Raw genomic sequence first — 24,257 nt, 5'->3', positions numbered from 1 at the left:
TGAAAGTAAAGGTCTCTTGACTATAATGAGTGTGGACACTGCATAATCTTTAAAAAGAAGCTATCACCTAGAAGAGTTATTTAGCTTCCTAGCTGTAAGCTACTCTGTTACTTTTGGTATCATCAAAATTTATTTTATCTTTATACAGTATATATACGCAAACAACATTGCAGGCAGCATGCATATATATATATATATATAGTTACAGATAGGTAGCCGTGTTGGTCTGCCATAGTCAAAACAAAAAAATTTCCTTCCAGTAGCACCTTAAAGACCAACTAAGTTAGTTCTTGGTATGAGCTTTCGTGTGCATGCACACTTCTTCAGATACACACGTGTATCTGAAGAAGTGTGCATGCACACGAAAGCTCATACCAAGAACTAACTTAGTTGGTCTTTAAGGTGCTACTGGAAGGATTTTTTTTGTGTGTATATATATATATATATGCTTTCGTAGATTTTCACGGGTACAGGAATGCAGGTTTTGGTGTCTTCGGGTGTCTTCCCGTGTAAGAGTTGGGGTGTCTAGGCGACGTTTCGACGAGGTCTCACTCGTCATCTTCAGGCTGGTGCTTTCGGCTTCTTGTTACTGGAACAGAGCAGGATCTCAGTGTTTGAGTTCCTATAAATACTGTTGAGGGGGTGGGTGTATAGCCTCCAACGTTCTGGGCAGAGAGGAAGTTCCCAGGTTAGTGTGCCTTTTCTTCTTTTGTTCATTAATTACTTGAGGGATATCTTGAGTGATTTCTTGAGTGATATTCTGAGTACCACTTAGGAGGGTCATTAGGTGTGGATTAGTTGCTAAAGCTTTCGTGTCTTGACCTCTTGAGCTTGTGAAGAGTTTTTCTGAGAAGATGGCTGTACTGCACTTAGTTGTGCTCTGGCTTGGCTTCGTGTATAGGGGCGAGCTGTGGTTTTGTGCCCTGTGCCAGCCAGATCTGTGTAGGGATTGCAGGGGGGTGCAGCATCCGGAGGTGCCACTATGGTTTGGCTACTGGATGGTGTCTGTAATTTATCTGTGGAGAGGGTCTGGGTTTGGGTCTGGTGTGGTTGATTGGAGATGGCGTTCTGTGTGCCTCTGGTTCTGGTGTCGGTTTTTGTGGGGAGGGCTAATTTCCAGATGTCTGGCAGGCGGGACGTGTCGTCACGCTTGTTCATGTTGTGAGGGTGTTTCTCTATCTCGATGGCTTCCATGATTATTCTCTTGTGGTGATGTTCTATGTTAAAGAGCAATTTGGAATCTGCAAAATTAATTTCGTGTCCTGTTTCTTTCATGTGTTGGAAAAGAGAGGAAGTTTTTTCTTCTTTTTTGACGGCATTCTTGTGTTCTGCGATACGTGCATTTATTCGTCTGTTTGTTTGTCCAATGTACGTGGCTGGGCAGACTTTGCAGGGTATTTCATAGACCCCTTGGTTTTCTAACTGGATTTTATCTTTGGGGTTTCTGAGGATATTGGCTATTTTTTGGTTGGTGCAAAAGGCTGTTTTGATATTGTGTTTATGGAGGATTTTGCTAATTTTATCTGTAGTGCCCTTGATATAACATCTTTAACATAGAACATCACCACAAGAGAATAATCATGGAAGCCATCGAGATAGAGAAACACCCTCACAACATGAACAAGCGTGACGACACGTCCCGCCTGCCAGACATCTGGAAATTAGCCCTCCCCACAAAAACCGACACCAGAACCAGAGGCACACAGAACGCCATCTCCAATCAACCACACCAGACCCAAACCCAGACCCTCTCCACAGATAAATTACAGACACCATCCAGTAGCCAAACCATAGTGGCACCTCCGGATGCTGCACCCCCCTGCAATCCCTACACAGATCTGGCTGGCACAGGGCACAAAACCACAGCTCGCCCCTATGCACGAAGCCAAGCCAGAGCACAACTAAGTGCAGTACAGCCATCTTCTCAGAAAAACTCTTCACAAGCTCAAGAGGTCAAGACACGAAAGCTTTAGCAACTAATCCACACCTAATGACCCTCCTAAGTGGTACTCAGAATATCACTCAAGAAATCACTCAAGATATCCCTCAAGTAATTAATGAACAAAAGAAGAAAAGGCACACTAACCTGGGAACTTCCTCTCTGCCCAGAACGTTGGAGGCTATACACCCACCCCCTCAACAGTATTTATAGGAACTCAAACACTGAGATCCTGCTCTGTTCCAGTAACAAGAAGCCGAAAGCACCAGCCTGAAGATGACGAGTGAGACCTCGTCGAAACGTCGCCTAGACACCCCAACTCTTACACGGGAAGACACCCGAAGACACCAAAACCTGCATATATATATATATATATATATATATATATATATATATATTCTCTGCTTCCATTGCATCAGCAAAGTGGTGTCCAGTGGAGCTGTTTTCCAGTGGTCAGGGGTCTTTTACAATCTGGCTGACATGAAGAGAATTTAGGCATCTCATGTACTTTTATATATGACTATGTATTACAAAATATTGCTATGTGCCCATACTGTGAAGATCGCATTTTAGTGCTGTATAAACCCAGCATAACTCAACATCAAATAACAGTGCTACATTAAATCTTTAGTGATGACTTCCTTCAACCTCACTGCGGATCATTTTACATCATCTTTTTCTTCTACCTGTGTCCTTTTTCACCTTTTAGTTCCTTGATCTTACATGATGTACATTATCTGTCTGTTATCTAATTTCCAAACGTTAATCAAAGCATATTAAGGATTTTGTTTGGAAACAATGTTTTTCTAAGTATACTCTGTAACACTCCCATTCAGATTTAAACTTTTGGTTGTTTGATTCCTGATTACCTCTGTCATCTTTGCTAGTTCTAATTATTCACATAATTTAATTTGCCATTCTTCCTTCATTGGAATTTTCTCTCCCTTCTAGTTTTTAGCAATCAACATTCTTGCTGCTGTTGTTGCATACAAGAAAACCCTCCTCTTGTCATTTGGAATCTCAGTTGTCAAAATGCCTAGAAGAAGGCTTCTGTTTTTTTCGTAAATGTTTATTTAAACATTTTTTTAAGCTCCTCACAGACAATATCCCAAAAGTTCTTAATTTTTTCACAGTCCCACCACATATGGTACATTGTTCCCTCTACTTTTTTGCACCTCCAGCATATGTTTGGATTTGTTTTGTACATTTTGGCCAATTTGCTGGGGGTCATGTACCATCTATAAAATATTTTCATAAAGTTTTCCTTTAGTGTATAACAGGCAGTAAACTTTAGATCTTTATTCCATAATTTTTCCCAAGCCGCCATCTGAATGGAGTAACCAAAATCTTTTGATCATTTAATCATCACATCCTTAACTTCTTCCTCTTTTTATATCCAAGGTTTCTGCTTGCGAGGTTTCGGTCAAGGCTGTTTGCAGCTCTGAAGCTTGGGGTCTCCCTCTTGTGACTACATTTATTTGATGAATTTGTCTGGCTAAATCATGAAAATCCCTGTATGCTTTTATTTTTTCATAGACTAGGTAGACGTGCCACCTACTTCTATTGTCCCATCCAAATCCAGTAAGTCCGTATTCTGCAAGATCATTCACTCTTTTATCCAGCAAAGACGAGACACTTCATAGTAAAGCTTCAGGTCTGGTAATGCAAAAACCCCTCTCTCCTTAATATCAATCAGTAATTTATGTTTAATCCTGGGTTTTTTCCCTTGCCAAATGAATTTCGATAGGTCCCTCTGCCATTCTCTAAAGTGTCCTGTCCCCCCTACAATTGGAATCATCTGGAACAGAAACAACATCCTTGGGAGCACGTTCATTTTGATTGTTGAAATTCTTCCCCAGAATGAAAGGTTCGATCTATTTAAATTTCTAATTTTTTTTTATCTCTTTCTAGGTCTTACTATAATTATCATTAAATAAATTAATATTTTTTGCTGTAACCCAGATTCCCAGATATTTAACTTTTTTTGGTTATTGTCAGACCAGACATTGTTTGTAATTTTGTTTCCCTTGATATTGCATGATTTTTACCAATAACTTTGTTTTATTTTTATTCATTTTTTTAAAAAAACAATTTTTATTAAATTTTCCACTTTTATCATGTTCATTTTGTTACATAATTCTATAACTTTATACATTACTCTATAAGAGCATCGATCTCCTTCCCGCCCTCTTTCTGACTTCCACATACCTTTCCATATTCTTCACTGTCTATTGATCTCTGTGCCACCACTTTATTTCTCATTGCCATGACCCAGCCCCTTCCTGGTACAATACTGAGTCCAGTCAGGGTTAAATTGGAACATAAACTTCTGTTTATTTATTGCAATTTAACAAGTGTGTGGTTTCATGATCAGTATCAGTCAATTACATTCATGGGGTGCCTATCCAGACCTATAACTTCTGCTACCTGCTCTCACTCACTAAACCACCTCTCAGATATTTACTTGTCTTCCTAGCCCCTAACTGTTCCTGACTCAGCTTATTTCGCTACACTAACTCAACCTACCCACCGACTCCATCCCTATTCACCCCCACTCCAACCAACCACCCAACTCCCAACAAACTCCACAACAAACTCCTCCCTTTGCCCCTCCCTGAGCTGGTTTTATAGTCCATCTGACTCCACCCCCCAGGGTCCTGACTGGGCAACCTGTTTAACTATTTCACCTCCAGCACTCTCTCATATGTTAACGTCACAACCTCTACCAAAAGTTTCCCCTAGACCCATTATCTCTATAGTCCTTTTCATAAAATTCCATGATACTTTATTGAATGCTTTTTCAGCATCCACAAACATCAATACCGCTTGCTTTTCTGGTCTCATCTCCAAGTATTCTAAAATTTCAGTCACTGTTCTCATATTATTATTCATTTGTCTTCTCGGTAGAAACCCTGCCTGATCTTCGTTTATAACATCTTTTAGTATTTTCTTTAACTTGATTGCCACCACATCTGCGAACAGATTATATTCATTATTTAAAAGGGATATTGGTCTGTAATTTTTAGTTGATGTTAAGTCCATTCCATGCTTTGGAATCAGCGTTATAAATGCTTCTTGCCATGAATCTAGCAGTTTCCCCTCCTTTAAGATCTTATTCATGACTGAGTGGTACTGAAAGCGCATCTTCATATTTCTTGTAATAGCTTGCTGACAGCCCAACCGGTCCAGGCACTTTTCCTGGCTTTGCATTTACAATTGCCTGATGAATTTCCATCATTGTTACAGAGGAATTTAGATATTCAGTTTTATCACTTGTGATCTTTGGAAATTTACTTTGACCTAAATATTTTTCTATTTTTCTTTATCCTCCTTTCCTGCTTGATATAGATCTTTAAAATAGTTTATGAAGTTTTTACTTCTTTCCTCTGGCTCATCAATTACCGGTATCTTCCCTCCTATCTCCTTATCTTTTTGTTTCCTCTTTAGCTGCCAGGCCAGCATTCTACCAGGTTTATTGGCAAATTAAAAGCTCTTTTGTTTTAACCCTTTTATATTATGTTCAATTTCATGATTTAAGAGTATAGAGAATTGGGAATGACTCCTGAGTGTCCCTGCTCAGGAACTGGAGCTAAACCAGCTGCCTGGTTCTCCATGGAGCTGGTAATGATTAAACATGTGTGAGGGTGACTACAATGAACTTGGCAGAATGAGTCCTCTTTAAAGACCTATTCTGTGGCAGTACATTCAGGAAATGGGAATGTTTTCTTATGTTAAATGATTGTGTACTTTAAGGGGGGGTTTGTTTGCAGTAGCTCTCATGTGATTGGTTGACTTTGGGTCACATGAGAGGCATTCCATTCTGTTCCAACTGTTATTCCAGTGACTATCATTTTCAATTGTCTTTCTGCTTCTCTCTCTGTGTGTGAGGAGGGAGAATGGCTGCCAAGAGAGATCTCAGGATACTCATGTGGGCCGTGTGTGTTAGTGTCTAAAGTGTCTAAAGTGTCTAAAATCTGTCTAAAGTGAAACAGAAAGATGAAGATCCCTAAACGTTAATAGGGAGAAACCTGTGCAGGGGCTCTCTGTAAGGAACAGGGAGAATGCCACTGAGGTGAAAGAAAAAACCTTTCATAAGAAACTGTCAGACCTGAGTGAGAACTACTATGGCCAAAATGAATGTAGAAGAAAGTAGCTCTAAAAGAGCCATTAGTGGTCTGTATTTGTGGGGCTGACCTCAAGCAGTGCTCCTTGCTGTGGTCATATGGGTGTTAGAAACAGGAATGTCCTGATTTCAGGTGGAAAAGGGGTATGGCGGTCATATTAATGATAAATTATTTTGTTACAGGATCTTCCAGAAACAATCAGACCAGAGGTGTTTTTGGACTCAGAAATGAGTCGTGAAAGATACAGGTGAGCAATGTCTCTCTCAGTTTTTCAAAGCTTTCTCCTTTAAGGGAAAGTTATCTATATTGAATTTGTTTTTGGGTTTCGGAGAAGTGTTCAGCAGAACACATTTGGTATATGAAGGTCTCACAATCATCATATGTGGTGGTGCTCTCTAAAACGTTCCCAAACTACACCTGTGTCAGGGACTGGGCAGAGGAGGAGCGGCCGGACACTGCCCCCCCCCCCGAACCATCCAGGGAGGAAGAAGAGGAAGACAGTATAGATTTACAACAGGGGTTTGAGGGAGGTCAGAGGCAGATGAGAGGGAAAGTTGGGAAATCATGGGAGAGCAACACACAGCTAACATGTTGTCATTAGAAAGCATTCCAGACACTCCATCTTCCAGAAGCCAGCGAGCCTTTAAAGTAGGAGAGCTGAGAGCTCAAAGACAGAGGGCACGTAGCAGCACCAATAGAAGTGACGAATGAGGAAGTGGGAGAGACGGGGTGTGTGGAGATTCACACGGGACAACGCCATTATTGAAGAGACTGGGTTGTATAGCCTCTCTCTGTAAATGCTGAATAAAAAAGGATGGTAAGAAATATTCCCTTGTTACGATAATTTTCTGGGCAACAGCTGGGTGTTGCTGACAGCATCCTGACAATCTGTCACTTGCACATTGCATTCTTGGGTTCTCAGGAACAGAGCTGGGAAAATATTACGATTCAGCATTGGTGTTGCTTATATCCAATTGTTTATATCCCCCGTCCTCTAAGGAATGGGCTAATGATGTCTAAGCCAAAGCAGATTGTGAGGAAAGTGAAGTCTGTAAGTTTGGAGAAAAAGTTTTTCTACTCCTTAAATCCCCTTCATGGATCACTGCCTTGTCGTGGCGAAGGGGCTTGAATAACTCAGAGAAGCTATGAGCTATGCCGAGCAGGGCCACCCAAGATGGACAGGTGATAGTGGAGAGTTTTGACCAAACGTGATCCACCTGGAGCAGGAACCGGATCGGGTCCTGCCGCGCCGGCGACGCGGGGACCCTTAAAAACCACGAGCGTGGAAGCCTGTGGACGTGGCGACTCAGTGGGCACCATTTGTGCCCCCCCGACCCGTGAAGGAGCCTTTTTAAAGGCTACGGAACGGGGGGCGGGGAGCGGCGCGGTGCTGAGAGTCCTCTGCTTCCCCTGCTGAGTGAAGCCGCATGCCATGGACGGAGAGTGCTGACTTCTTCCTTTGAACATTTGGATTAAAAGCAACAACCCACGAGTAATACGGAAATTGGACTTAAAAGGGAAATTTTCTTTTTGGATTTGGCACGATCGGGGAAGGCGCAAAGAGGAAGTCCGTCTCCCCGCCTTGTAAACAACTTAAAGCAAGGACTAGATAACTAAGGTTGAGAGAATATCCTTTTCTTTACTGGATAAAAGTTATTAATTTCACGATTGGAAAGTACAAGTAACTTTGCTGGAGGATAAGAGTTGATTTTGAGAGCTGAAGTGCAACCCCCCGGGAACCAGGAGTGATCCGCGAGAGAGCCTGGCGAAGAGATACAAAGATTTTGACAGCTGTCAAAGTAGCTGTCAAAGTTGGGGAATAAAAAGAGAACTTTGTTTCTGGTGCCTTTGCTGGCTAGATTTGTTACAATTTGGATATAAATTGTTGAAAACAAGGAAGAACAAGTTATTTTGACTTTTGGGTTGGAACTGGAAGGATACTAAGTAACCATAATCCCTCTAGAGGGGGTTTTGGGACATTACAAGAATGGCTGTAAGTGGAAAAATACTCATTGAGCTGAACAGGACTTTTTATCTCCTGGGAAAGCTTCAAGAACAAAGCAATATTTTGACTACAAGGGCCTCTACACTGAATGAGACAGTAAAGAAATTTACTGAAACTGGAGGGGACTTGACTCAAGTTTTTGTTCCTGAACAAAAAGTCCTTGTAGCGGAACCAAAAGTTTTTGCAGCTGAGCAGGAAAAGAAACCTGAGAAATGTGATAAAAGGGAACAAGAGATACATGATGATCTGGAAGGGAATGAAGGAGGAGTTACAACGCCGCAGAAGATCAAGGAAGGCCAGAGGCCTATTAGGAAGGACATAAAGAAAGGCAAGAATTGGATGCTGAAAATTTGGTTTGAATTGGACAATGAAGATTGGAGAGATCTCCTGGTGTGGAGATCTGAAGACCTATGGATTACAAATTTGATCAAGATGGAAGTTGGAGCATTTGGGACATTCAGACTCAAAAGGATTAAGAAACAAGATTTGAGCTCCACTTTTAAATATAGAGGTCTGGATGGAAGAACTTGTTGAACTGAATAAATGGAAATGGAATACAAGAAGGGGAGGTGCGGGGAAGTCTTGGAAAGATGTTATTCAAAATAAGGCTTAAATGGTAAATGTTTTCTTTTTTCCTTTTTCTTTTTTCTGGATTTTTTGAAAATTTTAATAAATATGTTATTTAAAAAAAAAAAAGGAACCGGCAACCCACTCCAGTATCCCTGCCAAGAAAACTCCATGGACAAAGACAACAGGCATATAAAAGTTATGATGCTGGAAGATGAGCCCCTCAGGTCGGAAGGCGTCCAACATGCTACTGAGGAAGAGCGGAGGACAAGTGCAAGTAGATCCAGAGCTGATGAAGCAGCTGGGCCAAAGCCGAAAGGATGCTCAGTTGCGGATATGCCTAGAAGCGAAAGGAAAGTCCAATGCTGTAAAGAAAAATATTGCATAGGAACCTGGAATGTAAGAACCATGAACCTGGGTAAGTTGGATGTGGTCAAAAATGGGATGGCAAGAATAAATATTGACATCCTGGGCATCAGTGAACTAAAATGGACGGGAATGGGAGAATTCAGTTCAGATGACCATCACATCTACTACTGTGGGCAAGACTCCCGTAAAAGAAATGGAGTGGCCCTCATAGTCAACAAAAGAGTGGCAAAAGCTGTACTGGGATGCAATCTCAAAAATGATAGAATGATCTCGATACGAATCCAAGGCAGACCTTTTAACATCACAGTAATCCAAGTTTATGCACCAACCACTGGTGCTGAAGAAACTGAAATTGACCAATTCTATGAAGACTTACAACACCTTATAGAAATGACACCAAAGAAGGATGTTCTTCTCATTATAGGGGATTGGAATGCTAAAGTGGGGAGTCAAGAGATAAAAGGAACAACTGGCATATTTGGCAAAGGCTAATAGAGTTCTGCCAAGAGAACAAGCTGGTCATCACAAACACTCTTTTCCAACAACACAAGAGACGACTCTACACATGGACATCACCAGATGGGCAGCATCGAAATCAGATTGATTATATTCTCTGCAGCCAAAGATGGAGAAGCTCTATACAGTCAGCAAAAACAAGACCTGGAGCTGACTGTTACTCAGATCATCAGCTTCTTATAGCAAAATTCAAGCTTAAACTGAAGAAAGTAGGAAAAACCACTGGGCCAGTAAGATACAATCTAAGTCAAATCCCTTATGAATACATAGTGGAAGTGAGGAACAGGTTTAAGGATTTAGATTTGGTGGACAGAATGCCTGAAGAACTATGGATGGAGGCTCATAACATTATACAAGAGGCAGCAACCAAAACCATCCCAATGAAAAGGAAATGCAAGAAAGCAAAGTGGCTGTCCAATGAGGCCTTACAAATAGCGGGGGAGAGAAGGCAAGCAAAATGCGAGGGAGATAGTGAAAGATACAGGAAATTGAATGCAGATTTCCAAAAAAATAGCAAGGAGAGACAAGAAGGCCTTCTTAAACGAGCAATGCAAAGAAATAGAGGAAAATAATAGAATGGGTAAAACCAGAGATCTGTTCAAGAAAATTGGAAATTGGAGATATGAAAGGAACATTTCGTACAAAGATTCCCATAATAAAGGACAAAAGTGGAAAGGACCTAACAGAAGCAGAAGACATCAAGAAGAGGTGGCAAGAATACACAGAGGAACTATACCAGAAAGAAATGGATGTCTCATATACCCCAGGTAGTGTGGTTGCTGACCTTGACTTCACTCTCCAGGATGTCTGGCTCAAGGTCAGCAACCACACTACCTGGGCCTTAGAAAGCACTGTTAATAACAAGGCCAGTGGAAGTGATGATATTCCAGCTGAACTATTTAAAATTTTAAAAGATGATGCTGTTAAGGTGCTACATTCAATATGCCAGCAAATCTGGAAAACTCAGCAGTGGCCAGAAGATTGGAGAAGATCAGTCTACATCCCAATCCCAAAGAAGGGAAGTGCCAAAGAATGCTCCAATTACCGCACAATTGCACTCATTTCACACACTAGCAAGGTTATGCTTAAAATTCTACAAGGCAGGCTTAAGCAGTATGTGGATCGAGAACTCCCAGAAGTGCAAGCTGGATTTCGAAGGGGCAGAGGAACCAGAGACCAAATTGCAAACATGCGCTGGATTATGGAGAAAGCTAGAGAGTTCCAGAAAGACATCTACTTCTGCTTCATTGACTAAAAGCCTTTGACTGTGTCAACCACAGCAGACTATGGCAAGTTCTTAAAGAAATGGGAGTGCCTGATCACCTCATCTGTCTTCTGAGAAATCTCTGTGTGGGACAAGAAGCTACAGTTAGAACTGGATATGGAACAACTGATTGGTTCAAAATTCATCATGCGAAAGGCTGGGCTGGATGAATCCCAAGCCGGAATTAAGATTGCCGGAAGAAATATCAACAACCTCAGATATGCAGATGACACAACCTTGATGGCAGAAAGTGAGGAGGAATTAAAGAACCTTTTAATGAGGGTGAAAGAGGAGAGCGCAAAATATGGTCTGAAGCTCAACATCAAAAAAACGAAGATCATGGCCACTGGGCCCATCACCTCCTGGCAAATAGAAGGGGAAGAAATGGAGGCAGTGAGAGATTTTACTTTCTTGGGCTCCATGATCACTGCAGATGGTGACAGCAGTCACGAAATAAAAAGACGCCTGCTCCTTGGGAGAAAGGTGATGGCAAACCTAGACAGCATCTTAAAAAGCAGAGACATCACCTTACCAACAAAGGTCCGTATAGTTAAAGCCATGGTTTTCCCAGTAGTGATGTATGGAAGTGAGAGCTGGACCATCAAGAAGGCTGATCGTCGAAGAATTGATGCTTTTGAATTATGGTGTTGGAGGAGACTCTTGAGAGTCCCATGGACTGCAAGAAGATCAAACGTATCCATTCTGAAGGAAATCAGCCCTGAGTGCTCACTGGAAGGACAGATCGTGAAGCTGAGGCTCCAATACTTTGGCCACCTCATGAGAAGAGAAGACTCCCTGGAAAAGACCCTGATGTTGGGAAAGATGGAGGGCACAAGGAGAAGGGGACGACAGAGGACGAGATGGTTGGACAGTGTTCTCGAAGCTGCAAACATGAGTCTGACCAATGGTCCATGGGGTCATGAAGAGTCGGACATGACTAAACGACAAAACAACAACAACTCCTTAAATAAATGCATAAATACATTTTATTTTGAAGAAAGGTGGGATAGAAATCAAAGTGTTGGGATGTCATTAGTTGTTAGGAGAGGTTATATTTGTTAGGTATTATCCTTCCTCATGTTTGTGAGTTCAGCAGAGTGCCATCCATTTGCAGCTTAAAAGAGAAGCCTTACATAGGCTAGTTTTAGCCTTTTAGTTTAAGTAGCCCAGGGTGCTTTAAGGCAGGCTGATATTGCCCCTTTCTCCCACTTAAAATAACTATTATACACAAAATTGTCTTGTCAAAGGTAAAAATAATGCTTGCTCATTCAGAATGCTTCTTGAAGAGTAACCAATAAGCAGCATTATTCAGGATTAAAATGGTAATCCAGTTACAAAGACATGCTTAAGTCTAGCTTAGAAAAGGAGCCTGAGACTGGAGCTCAGACTTACCAGATCTTGCAACATTGCAGGCACATGGAGAAGAGCAGAAAGAAGGTGTTCCCAGGCAGAGAGGAGGAGATATAGTTGCGCCTACTTCCTGCCTGGGCACAAGGGGATGTTCTCACAGAGCTCTTGCTAGCAAGTTTACGGGAAAACCCTTTCATGCGCCTATCTAGCAAAAGACTGCATTTTAAATGTCTCACACAAAGAGCTCATGGTTTTCCACTTTTCAGTTGTGATCTTGGGGTTAATATTCCACATCTCCATTTCACTCTTTTACACCCTGCTTTCCATAGGGGTTTAAGTGTGCGTAGGTCTCTTCCTAATCTTCATAGAATCATAGGATTGTTGGAAGGGATCCTGAGGGTCATATAGTACAACCCTCTGCAATGCCAGAATATGCAGCTGCCCCATACAGGGATCAAACTTGAAACCTTGGCATTATCAGCTCCAGGGCTTTTTTCATCTGGACCTCACCAGAACTGAGTTCCAGCACCTCTCAGGTGGGTGCCATGGCCATTATAAGAGAAGAAGGGAAGCGTTCATGGTGAGTTCCGGCACCTCTTTTTCTAGAAGAATAGCACTGATAAGAACCGTGCTCTAACCCATTGTACTGTTTCTTTGAGATTTTACGGTCAAATATTATTGAGTCCAAGTACCGTATTTTTTGCCCCATAGGGCGCACCGGCCCATAGGGCGCACCTGGTTTTTTGGGGGGAAATAAAGAAAAAAATATTATTTTCCCCCCCCCCAGGCGTGGGGCTGGGGCGGGGGAAGCCCGAGGTTCCCCCAACCCCAGCCCCCAGAACAGGCTTCTCTCTGCAAGCCGTGGGAGAGCTGCGTGAAGCCCGAAGCCTGGGGGGCGCTGAGCTCAGTGCGCCCCAGGCTTCGGGGTGCAGGCAGCGACTTCGCGCAGCTCTCCCATGGCTTGCGGATAGCTTCCTGAAGCCTGGAGAGTGAGAGGGGTCAGTGTGCACCGACCCCTCCCACTCTCCAGGCTTCAGCGAAAGCCTGCATTTGCCTCATAGGACACACACACATTTCCCCTTCATTTTTGGAGAGGAAAAAGTGTGTCCTATAGGGCGAAAAATACGGTAGTTGGGATGGGGATTGCTTCCCATCAGGAAGATGCAGAGCGTGTCCAGCTGGTGTTTAATCCACTTCTCTTTCCATTTTCTACTTTGTGGCATTCAGGCTGTGCTTCACGGAGGCTGGATCCTTCCTTTGCTTTTATACTGATGTCATATTTGAGGTGAGAGGAGCTGTCACCATCACCTACCACTTTGATTCATGGTCTAAGCACCTGGCCGAACAGAAAACAGAGAATTGGGTTGTCGCTGGGCCTTTGATCAACATTGAAGCAGATCCAGCAGAGGCTGTGGCAGCTGTTCACTTCCCTCACTTCTTGTGTCTTGCAGGTATGGCAGGTAAAAAAGCTTGCAACAAAATAAATATTGCATGTAACAGGAAGGGTGCAGTGATGAGCTTTGTCATCCAAACTCAGGGGAGGTCATGAACAGGCTGGCTGCAGAGGAGTGGTGGGAGGCACCATTTGGGGAACCCCCAAGGGAACCCCCAGGAGAAGAAGGCTCAGAGCCAGGAGGTTGTTGGTGGGACAATGACGAGAGTTCAAAGGGAGCAGCCAGGGAGGAGGTGTTGTCAGAGGTTGGAAAGGGAATAGGCTTTAGTGAGCAGGAAGAGGCTGTGACTGAGAGCAGTGCAGAAGTGGAGGCTGTAGAGGAGGGGGACTAGGAGACAGATGTGAGGCAGGCCGCTGAGAAGCCAGGAAGTCTCCCCTCCTTTTGCAGCCAGCTCCCTTCTCCATTCGTCTCCCAGAATCAGAAGTGGTATGAAGAAGGCAGAGCAAATACAGACATGGTGATGGAATCTGAGATTGCTTGGGAAGGATCTTGGGGAGGAAGAGCCTTAGGGAACAGCCTCATAGGGGCTAGATGTACCAGAATGAGTTGCAGTGGTCAGTAGGCTTGGCTTCCCGGGCTAGCCTTCTTTCTTTGAATAAAGGGTTGACTTCGCTGACACTGGGTGTTTTATTGCTGACCTGCTCTTGACTCCAGTTCCTGGTGGACGGCTCCACACTTTCCCACTTGTAACATGTCTGTTTGTTTTTTCTTTTGCTCCTTTCCAGGTAAAGATGGTTCACAAGTCCTCATTGCACATTTTGTGGAAGGGGGGGTGAGTCTAGAGAAGCCAGACAGAGTGGGGCCGTATCATGTTGTGTTGGAAAACCCAAACCTCTCTCCTCTTGGAGCCATTTTAAAAACCTTACGATCATGGTTGAAGCAAAACATCCACCCTGTGGCACTGCTCTATCAAATGGTTCAATTCCAGCCACCAACATTCCACCTGTACCTCCTACCCAATGACTCTTCCGTGAGAAAGGTAACTGCAATTCTCCAACTCTGATTGGTATTCTAGACGTCCTGGATCTTTTGCTTGACCATAGGAAGCCTGACAGAGTAGCTATAAAAAATTATGCATCAGAGTGTGTCATGGTTCATGAACTGTATCACCTTTTGTTGGGCTTGAACTAATTTACCAGACTGCTAGCCAACATCAAATTACCTGTCCATATTTTGGTCTCTACTACCAGAGTGGTGTAGTTGTCTTTATATTACTGATGGAGATCCTGTGTCCCTTCAAATTCTGTGGGATGACAAAAAAAACCATCATTCCTGACTCATGACACCTGGAAGGTTGCAGGTTCCCCATCCCTGCCTTACAATCTGCAGCAAAGCCAAGAAAGGGTAGGGATCCAGTCTTCCAGAAGTTGGTTGTCTTTCCTGCATATCTCAAAAGTGACCTTTGCTTTTCCCAGGCGGTTCATGAGCATGAAGTACAATGCCATTCACAGAGAATAGAGAAGCCGCCTGGGACCCTGAAACCTTTGACAATTGGCTGTCGCTTCTTTGTGGAGACAAATGGTGCTAAAATTTGCCCCAAGGTGAGGCACAAAGATGATGGAAGGTTTTTCCAGAGCAGAGCCAAGGCTGTAAAGTATGAGAACGGGAGAACTCCACCAGGATCCCCCTCACCCTTTAATTTGACTCCCTTGGACTGGTCGACTGGGCTAAGTCCTGTTTGCACATAAGGAGGTTTCATGCTTCCCCACAGGAAGTGGAGTTTCAAAGTCTGGATGCTGACAAGCTGCAGCAGTACGTGGAACTGTCTGCTGAGCAAATGCAGGATACCTTCAACTTTAGTGTGATGGAGAAATGCACGAATGAACTCATCTGGGAGGCCCTTGTGACACAAAGTGAGTTGGAATGGAGGAAGATCAGAAGGTTGGACCATAATTTGGGAGGCAGGGTGATAAAGGATATCCCAGTCACATTCCCTCTTTGACTGCCTCATTCCTGTTCTCTTTCAGAAGACTTAAAGTCCCCTGAGATGACTTCTCCTCTTCTACATGCAGCACAAGGTCAGCCAGTTTTAATTATTTCCTCTTACTTAAATCCCACCTTCCTCGCAGTGGGAGCACAGAGTGACTGGTGATAGAGTACTGCTGTATACATGGTACAACACAGAAAAGTCATTTTTGTAATGTTATGGAGTCTCCTTCCAATACAATAGATTCCCCCTGCTTTATAGTCTCCTTTGGTGCCAAATGAAGGTCTTTCATACCAGCCCTGTTTTGTAGGAGCCACTATGGCCTGGATTCAGCACACCCTGTGTGCTAACAGAATCCAGTGCAAATGCTCACGATAGTGCAATTGGGCTTTCCTCCCTGCTGGGCTTGGGCAATATATTGATATATATATTGATATATATATTGATATATATCACCCAGGATATATATCAAGGGAGGGAGTCAAGGTCCTCTCCTGGTTCATGTCCCATTATCATCATTTTCCCATAGTCCCTCCTTGTTTCATATGTATCCACACACTTTTGCTTTCTCTCTTTTCCAGGTGCTTCTTGCTGCACATCAGCCGATGCAGCATCCAGCAGCACTGACTCAGGACATGGTGCGGAAGGCAGGTAGGGATTAAGGTTCCCTTTCCTCACAAAAGGCCAGTCTTGCTATTAGGCCCAGTGAAGCAGCTTGGCCTTTATTACTGATAAACGTAAGGACCATTGCAACCCGCATCTCTTCCTGCTCCCTCTGGGCCAATCCCAGTCACAGAAGTCCTTTCCAGATCTTCCCCAAAGCAAAGCCTTTAGTTAATGATTCATTTCCACACAGTTCATTAATTCATCTCACTTGTTGTCGATTATTGCAATGGTTCTTCTTAGGGGGCGGTTGTTAGGTAATCACATAGAGAAAAAAATTAAAGTTTTCCCCTCCTTTCCGCCCTGTTCCGACATACCGACATCTTTGATGTAGTCCTCTTTGATATATTTTCCTGTTCAGTCCAACCCATCGCTCAGCTTCACAGAGGTCGTTTTCAAATTAGCAATCAATACTCCCTTTCTTCACTTGAAACATGTGCATTTGCTCCTCTCCGATTATTTATTTTGAGCTCCTGCAACTAGGTCGCGATCAGAAGTAGCGTCCGGGAGAGCGAAAAACCCACACGAGTGCTATCCGTCTAGTGCCCACACACCCTCCTTCTTTAAAACCTGGGGGTGATTTATAGGCAACCGCAGAAAAGGCAGTGTTTTTCCATTCCACCTGGAAAAACTCAGGAGGCTAATTGCTCCCATATTAGCCTCTTAATTACCTCGTGTGAGCCGGAGAGATGGTATTGTCGGCCATCTTCCAATGCGCCCCTAGCGGCCCCCGGCAACACTTGCAGATGGTGTGGCTCCTTCCCGGGTCCCTTTGCTGATCTTCTCTTGTTTTGTGCCTTCTTTTTCCTGCCTCTGGGGGTGACAATGCAGAGTGATGAAGAAGACCACCAGAGACCACCTGGTGTCCTCCCTGGAGAACCTGAGGGAGGATGATCTCAACAGGTTCAAGTTCAAGCTGAACGAGATCCCTGTCATTGAAGGCCATGACAACATTCCCCTGGGGCGGCTGAAGAAGGCAGATGTCATGGACCTGAGCCAACTCCTCCTGAGTTTCTACATGGAGGATTATGCTGTGCAGGTGACGGCTGATGTCCTCAGAGCTATCAACTGCAGGGATGAGGCACAGAGGCTCCTCAGCCTCACCAGGAAGAGGTAAGAAAGAAGGAGGGCCATCTCATGGAACTTGCTAGGAGGCAAATGGAGCACCAGTCGCCCTTGATGTCAGTGCCAGATTACCAAATAGGCAGAATAGGCACCGGCCTTTGGGCCCCACACTGTTTAGGGGCCCGTGACAATTGATCAGAATAATATTGATTTGATTTTGAAAGAAAATTACAAAAGATTATCAGGGGATAATTTGCAAGTCCCTCTCTTTGGAGATTTTGACTGCCTCTGCAGGGTTTAATCCTGCGCTGCCTGATGCCTCACCCGCTGTGAGGTGAGGGGGATTGATCCTGATCATCTCTTCATGGAGTCTGAGGAGGTGAAATGAGAAAAACTTTATTTCAGGGATAACCAATCTGGTGCCCTTCACTGTTGGTTTATCTTTTTTATTTAGCAGAATTTGTATAACGCTTAGTTGTAATAAAATATGTACTGTAAGCAATTTGTATTAAACATAACATCATTTTTTTAAGTCAGAAGTTTAAAATTAGATCCATTTTAGTCCGGTTTCCGTCCTGGTTTTGGGACGGAGACGGCTCTGGTTGCCCTAACAGATGATATCGGTAGACAACTGGATCGAGGCGGGTCAGGACTGCTGATCCTTTTAGATTTGTCAGCAGCCTTTGACATGGTCGATCATGATCTTCTGGACCATCGCCTCGCAGACGTGGGGATACAGGGCATAGCCCGTAACTGGTTGTGCTATTTTATCTCTGGTCGGGGACAGAGGGTGGCACTAGGGAGGGAAATGTCGTCATGCCACTCCTTGGTGTGTGGAGTGCCGCAGGGCGCAATTCTCTCCCCGATGCTTTTTAACATCTTTATGCGCCCCCTTGCCCAGATTATCCGGAGCTTTGGGCTGGGCTGTCATCAATATGCTGATGACACTCAGCTCTATCTGCTGATGGATGGCCACACCGACTCGGCCCCTTACACACTGACCAGATGCTTGGAAGCTGTGGCTAGATGGTTTCGTGGGAGCCGATTGAAACTAAATCCTTCGAAGACAGAGGTCCTATGGCTAGGTCGGGATGGCATGGGGATGAGGGACCAACTCCCTTCTCTTGCGGGGGCCCAATTAGTGCCATTGCCTTCCGTTAAGATTTTGGGTGTAATCCTTGATGCCTCCCTTTCCATGGAGGCGCAAGTTACAGCAACAGCCAAGGCGACATTTTTCCACCTTCGCCGCATCAAGCAGTTGGTCCCTTACCTTTCCCGCCCCGACCTGGCCACAGTGATCCATGCGACGGTCATCTCCAGGCTTGACTACTGTAATTCGCTCTACGCGGGGCTCTCCTTGAAGCTGTCCCAGAAACTCCAGCGGGTACAGAATGCTGCAGCGAGGCTCCTCACGGGGTCTCTGCCATGGGAGCATATTCATCCAGTGCTTTTCAAGCTGCACTGGCTCCCGGTGGAGTACAGGGTCAGATTTAAGGTGCTGCTTTTGACCTTTAAAGCCCTTCACAGCCTAGGACCCTCGTACCTACGGGACCGCCTCACCTGGTATGCCCCACGGAGAGCCTCAAGGTCCATAAATAACAACACCCTAGTGGTCCCAGGCCCTAAGGAAGTTAGATTGGCTTCAACCAGAGCCAGGGCCTTTTCAGCACTGGCCCCAACTTGGTGGAACGCTCTGTCTCATGAGACCAGGGCCCTGCAGGATCTGATTTCTTTCCGCAGGGCCTGTAAGACAGAGTTGTTCCACCTGGCCTTTGGCTTGGAGCCAATTTGATTCCCTCCCCCCCCTTTTCTTTTTTCTTTTCCTTCTCCTGCAATGAGGCTACATTTTAATATTTTAATGTTCCATTATTTTAATGTTGTATTTTATTTTTGTTTTTAAGTTGTAATCATTCATCTTGTTTTTATTATTGCTTGTAAGCCGCTCTGAGCCCGGCCTTGGCTGGGGAGGGCGGGGTATAAATAAAAAATTATTATTATTATTATTATTATTATTATTATTATTATTATTAAAATGACTTGAGTTGAAAAAATTCAAAATGTTACTAATAAAAGCAGTTAAAATATAATTTTTTTAAAATGAATTCACATGTGAAGATACATGTCAGCTTTACATTATCTGAGTAGGCTTGCCTTTAAAAAGAAGTTATTTTTTTAAAAGCAGGCACTTAACATAATACAAAGAAGGCAGCTGCCTAATGTCAATGGGCAGGGAGTTCCACAGTGTAGGGGCTGCCTTGCTAGAATATGGCTTCCTCTCAGGTGTTGGACTGCTGCTCCCACCAGTCCCAACCAAAACAAGATCAAATCTAGATGGGAGAGATTGTAGGACAGCTTGTTCTCCCTGGAAGCAGGTGTATTAGTGAAACTTTCCACAATTATAGATATGTCTTCATATATTTGGATTATCTGCATAGGCCACAACCTGGAACATTCTAGAGTTCTGCTCCCCTGATGTTGCTGAACATCAACTCCCACCCTCTCCAAGGTCAGGTTAAGCTATCTGGGGGTGATGGAACTTGTAGGCCAACAACATCGGGGGCCCAAAGTTGAAGATCATTCTCTAGAGATAATTGTTGAACCTCCAGAAGTTGTTGAACTTCAACTCCCATCAGCCCCAGCCAGTTTGGGCAATGGAGCCCAGGATGATGGGAGTTGTAGTTCAGCAACATTTGGAGGGCCAAAGGTCCCCTACGCCTTTTCTAGAGTTCCTGACAGGATTTGGGGGCTACTTTCCTCTTCATTTCTGACAATATTTAATTGATTCACACATGTACGGAATTGTTTTTTCTTTCCTACAGGAACTAGCAGTTCATTGCTGAAAACTGTGCCTTATAAGGTAATAAGAGTTTGCTGGATCAGGCCAGCATCCTGTTCTCACCCCTGCCAACCAGATGCCTGTGGGAAACCTGCAAGTGCAACAACTCGCTCCCTTTCTGTGGCTTCCAGCAACTGGTATTCAGAAACATTTCTACCTCTGACTGAGGAGGGAGAGCACAGCCATCATGGCAAGGGGCTGTGTCTTCCATGAAGTTGTCCAGTAACTTTTTTTAAACCGCCCAAGTTGATGACCAGCACTGTGTCCTGTGGAAGTGAGTTCCATGGTCTAACTCTGCGCTGTGTGAAGGACTTCTATCTGACCTGCGTCTTCCAACATCCAGACTCATTGGATGCTCACTGGTTCTAGCTTTCCAAGGAAGGGATAAAAACATTTCTCTGTCCACTTTCCTCACACCCTGAATAATGTTATAAACTTCTATCTATCATGTCCTCTCTTACTTTTTCTCTAAACAGTCTGAAACCCTGCAGCCTCTCTCATATGGGAGTTGCTGCATCCCCTCAATCATTTTGCTTGCCCTTCTCTGAACATTTCCCAATTCTACAATGTCCTTTTTGAGGTGTGAAAACCAGAACTGTACACAGTATTCCAAATGCGGTTGGCCATGGATTTGCATAACGGTATTATTGCTGTAGTAGATAGGTAGCCGTGTTGGTCTGCCATAGTCAAAATAAAAAAAATTCCTTCCAGTAGCACCTTAAAGACCAACTAAGTTAGTTCTTGGTATGAGCTTTCGTGTGCATGCACACTTCTTCAGATACCAAGAAGTGTGATTATTGCCAAGGTATTATTGCTGTGGGTTAAACCACAGAGCCTAGGAGTTGCTGATCAGAAGGTCAGCGGTTCAAATCCCCGCGACCGGGTGAGCTCCCGTTGCTAGGTCCCTGATCCTGCCAACCTAGCAGTTCGAAAGCACTTGACCCGGAAGCTGTACACCGGCTCCCTTGGCCAATAAAGCAAGATGAGTGCCACAAGCCCAGAGTCGGCCACGACTAGTCCTAATGGTCAGCGGTCCCTTTACCTTTATTGTGATATTCAGAGTTTTAAGTTCAGCTCCTTTCCTAATGATCCCTAGCATGGAATTTGACTTTTTCACAGCTGCCGCACACTAGATCCACCTCTTCATCATGCGACCCGCTGTGACCCCAAGGGTTGTGCTTCCCCTTTTCATCCTCCTCCCTGGGAAACAATGGGGAGCCCCTTCCCACCGTCTCTGATCCTTCAGTCTCCAAAAAGATCTGGATGTTTTGTCTCAGCTCTCCTAGCATCCTCTCTAACACTTCACTCAGGCCACAGCTACAAACATTTGCCAGTTTTATAATGCCCTGACCTCCTCTGGAGAATCCTGTGAATTTTAACCCATTGAGCTGTTAAGAAGTCTCCCACAAAATCCCTAGCTTTTTCCAACAGAGCTTCAATTCCCAGACCTCCAGGAAAATACCAATGAGCCACACAAAGCAGAGCTGTCTCATTCACTAAGCACAGTGCGCTTGGAGAGCAAAGTCCCTCCTGAGACTGCAGTTCAGTGCATGTTCCTTTCCTGACAGGACTTTTTCTCCTGTTGGGAGATACATATCTTGGGAGGAGGAGCAGATTTCAATCCCAGGAGATGAAACCAGGGAAAGACAGCCTGTCCTCCCCTGAACTTCCTGGGTGGTGGAGACTTCGTTTTGCCTTAGGGCTTCTTAACACTTCTCCTTTTCAGTTTGTACCTTGTAAATAAAAGTACTTTGTAATAAATATATTTTACCAATAATATTATGTCCTTTTCATTAGGCCTGCATAAGCTTCCAGTATTCTTTCATTGAAAGGAAACTCGTCCAAGACGTCTTGCACAATTTTTGAGACTGTTATCATGGGAATTTTTGAGACAGTTACCGGAATTTGGCCATTTGAAAGAAATTGGGGAAATGGTCTGGAATGAGAGACGTTCCCTGGGGTTCCTTGGGCCAGTCTCTGTCTTAAGTCTACGTTTGCTTCAAAGAATGTCCATAAAATCAAATGTGTGAGAGGAGGAGCACCTTAAGGGATTCCCAACTCTTTGGATAAACATGGGAAATATGGCCAATAAAACAACATAAAACAATAAAACGATAAAGCGCAAAAGGGGCTGAGGGAGGGGCAGGGGTTATAGGACCACATCTGGACCACAATGGTTATTCAGCCACATCTGGAGGGCCAAAGGTTCCCCACAAGAAGAATTCATCGATCCACTAATAACACCTGGCCATTCTCTTCTTTCTCACCTCCCATGAGGCGTCTCCAGGCTTTTAAGGCTGGCGCCATCCATACAAGGAGCTGAATTTTGCCACCCGCACAAGGGAAAGTTATATACAGAAAATGCTGTGTTTGAATGCATTGTATTTGGAATGCTGTAAGAAGATGTTTACCTTAAGCCATTTCTTCCACTCGAGGTGAAAGAAGAAGAGTGGTTCTCCATTTCTGTGAGTTAAGCTACCTCATTGCTGGAATCCCACACTGCAGTTTTCGCAGCTGGAAAGGAAACTTGAGAAATCAGAGATGGCTAACAGCAGCAGAGAAACTCTGCAGTGATGAACAAGCTTTGGATCTCTCTCTGGGACCAGAGAGAGAAAAGTTTACTGAACTGCATAAAGGACGGAACCCCATTGCTTGCAATGTGTTCAGTGGCGTAGGAAGGGGGGGCAGGCCGCCCTGGGTGTCACTCTGAAGGGGGTGACATCCCCCCCTGCTTGCCCCCCAGGTGGGTGGATTTGCACAACACAGCTGGGGGGGGGCAAGCCAGCCCCTCTCCTGGCAGCTGCCTCCACCTTTTTTCTGCCCATCCCTCCTTAAAGCCAATGGCGAGTCTGTGATGCTAGCGAGCGGCTGCCCCACTTCCGCTCGCAGGAAAAGGGGGTGGGGGCGCCAGCACTGGCGGACTGGGCTCTGCTCGGCTCTCCGCAGTACAGTGGTACCTCGGGTTATATATGCTTCAGGTTACATACGCTTCAGGTTACAGACTCCGCTAACCCAGAAATAGTACCTCGGGTTAAGAACTTTGCTTCAGGGTGAGAACAGAAATTGCGCGGTGGCGGCAGCACAGCAGCAGTGGGAGGCCCCATTAGCTAAAGTGGTGCTTCAGGTTAAGAACAGTTTCATGTTAAGAATGGACCTCCGGAACGAATTAAGTACGTAACCGGAGGTTCCACTGTATACCGAAGAAGCTCTAGCTGGGGATCTGGCAGCGGCAGCGATCTGGCGTTTGCTCCAGCTCCTGCTTGCAATGTGCTCAGTGGCGTAGGAAGGTGTTGCAGGCTGCCCTGGGTGACACTCTGAAAGGGGCGACATCCCCCCCCCCCGGCTGGCGGGCTGGGCTCTGCTCGGTTCTCTGCAGTATATAGAAGAAGCTCTGGCTGGGGATCTGGCAGCTGCGGCGATCTGGCGTTTGCTCCAGCTCCTACTTATTTTGCTGCGGGATCAACTCCCCCCTGCCAGTTCCGCGAGGGAACCGCTGCTCTTGCAAACTGTCCTGTCGGGCAACCATCGTGTCTCCATCCTTGGCGCCCTTTCGCCAGCCCTCGCTGCCTGGCTGCAGCGGCTCTGGCGGGCAAGACCAAACTTACAGTACTTGAGATCTCCCCTTTATTTTGTTTAGTGCGTGTGCGCTTCCCCTCCTGAAAGTGTGTGTGTGTGGTGAGTTTCCCCCTGCGTTGCTGCTTTGAGTTCTGTGTGTTTCCTGCTTTGCTGCTGGCCTCCCAGTCCCTGTTTTGCGTTGTTGGAGTGTGTGTTCTTTGCCACTTGCCTCCCAGTCGCGGCTGATGGGAGAGGGGGGGGGGTCTGTTTTCTGGGCACGGCGTATTTTCCTCAGCGTTCTAACGAGCTGCCTGCCTCTTTAAGAGGCTTTCTTCCTCTGCCGCCAGGCTTTGGGTTTTCCTGGGGCTCTCTTCCCTACCCCCCTTGCATAGTCCATTTAAGCCGCGGGTGCCTGGCAGGGCTGCCTGTTGCCTGCTGTCAAAATAAAAAAATTCCTTCCAGTAGCACCTTAAAGACCAACTAAGTTAGTTCTTGGTATGAGCTTTCGTGTGCATGCACACTTCTTCAGATACAGTGTATCTGAAGAAGTGTGCATGCACACGAAAGCTCATACCAAGAACTAACTTAAGGTGCTACTGGAAGGAATTTTTTTATTTTGACTA

At 44.8% G+C, this 24,257-nt stretch overlaps 1 protein-coding gene across 1 annotated transcript in view; it reads left to right on the top strand.

The window, feature by feature from the left end:
• The window catches only part of LOC310691136 (uncharacterized protein), a 36,016-nt gene extending 14,160 nt beyond the window's left edge, over nucleotides 1-21,856 (top strand). Inside the window, exons 6-15 of the mRNA XM_083470737.1 lie at nucleotides 6,243-6,310; nucleotides 13,362-13,594; nucleotides 14,314-14,567; nucleotides 15,004-15,129; nucleotides 15,300-15,441; nucleotides 15,556-15,606; nucleotides 16,097-16,166; nucleotides 17,010-17,291; nucleotides 20,063-20,720; nucleotides 20,885-21,856. Of these exons, the coding sequence (XP_083326863.1) occupies nucleotides 6,243-6,310; nucleotides 13,362-13,594; nucleotides 14,314-14,567; nucleotides 15,004-15,129; nucleotides 15,300-15,441; nucleotides 15,556-15,606; nucleotides 16,097-16,166; nucleotides 17,010-17,291; nucleotides 20,063-20,069 (1,233 nt within the window). The 3' untranslated portion in view covers nucleotides 20,070-20,720; nucleotides 20,885-21,856. The remainder of the gene's footprint in view (nucleotides 1-6,242; nucleotides 6,311-13,361; nucleotides 13,595-14,313; nucleotides 14,568-15,003; nucleotides 15,130-15,299; nucleotides 15,442-15,555; nucleotides 15,607-16,096; nucleotides 16,167-17,009; nucleotides 17,292-20,062; nucleotides 20,721-20,884) is intronic.
• The last annotated feature ends 2,401 nt before the right edge of the window (nucleotides 21,857-24,257 follow it).

This window comes from Podarcis liolepis, assembly GCF_965112155.1.
Source record: "Podarcis liolepis genome assembly, chromosome: 13".
Lineage (NCBI taxonomy): Eukaryota > Metazoa > Chordata > Lepidosauria > Squamata > Lacertidae > Podarcis > Podarcis liolepis.
Note: the sequence above shows the minus strand (reverse complement) of the source record. Positions and strands in the feature narration are given on the sequence as shown.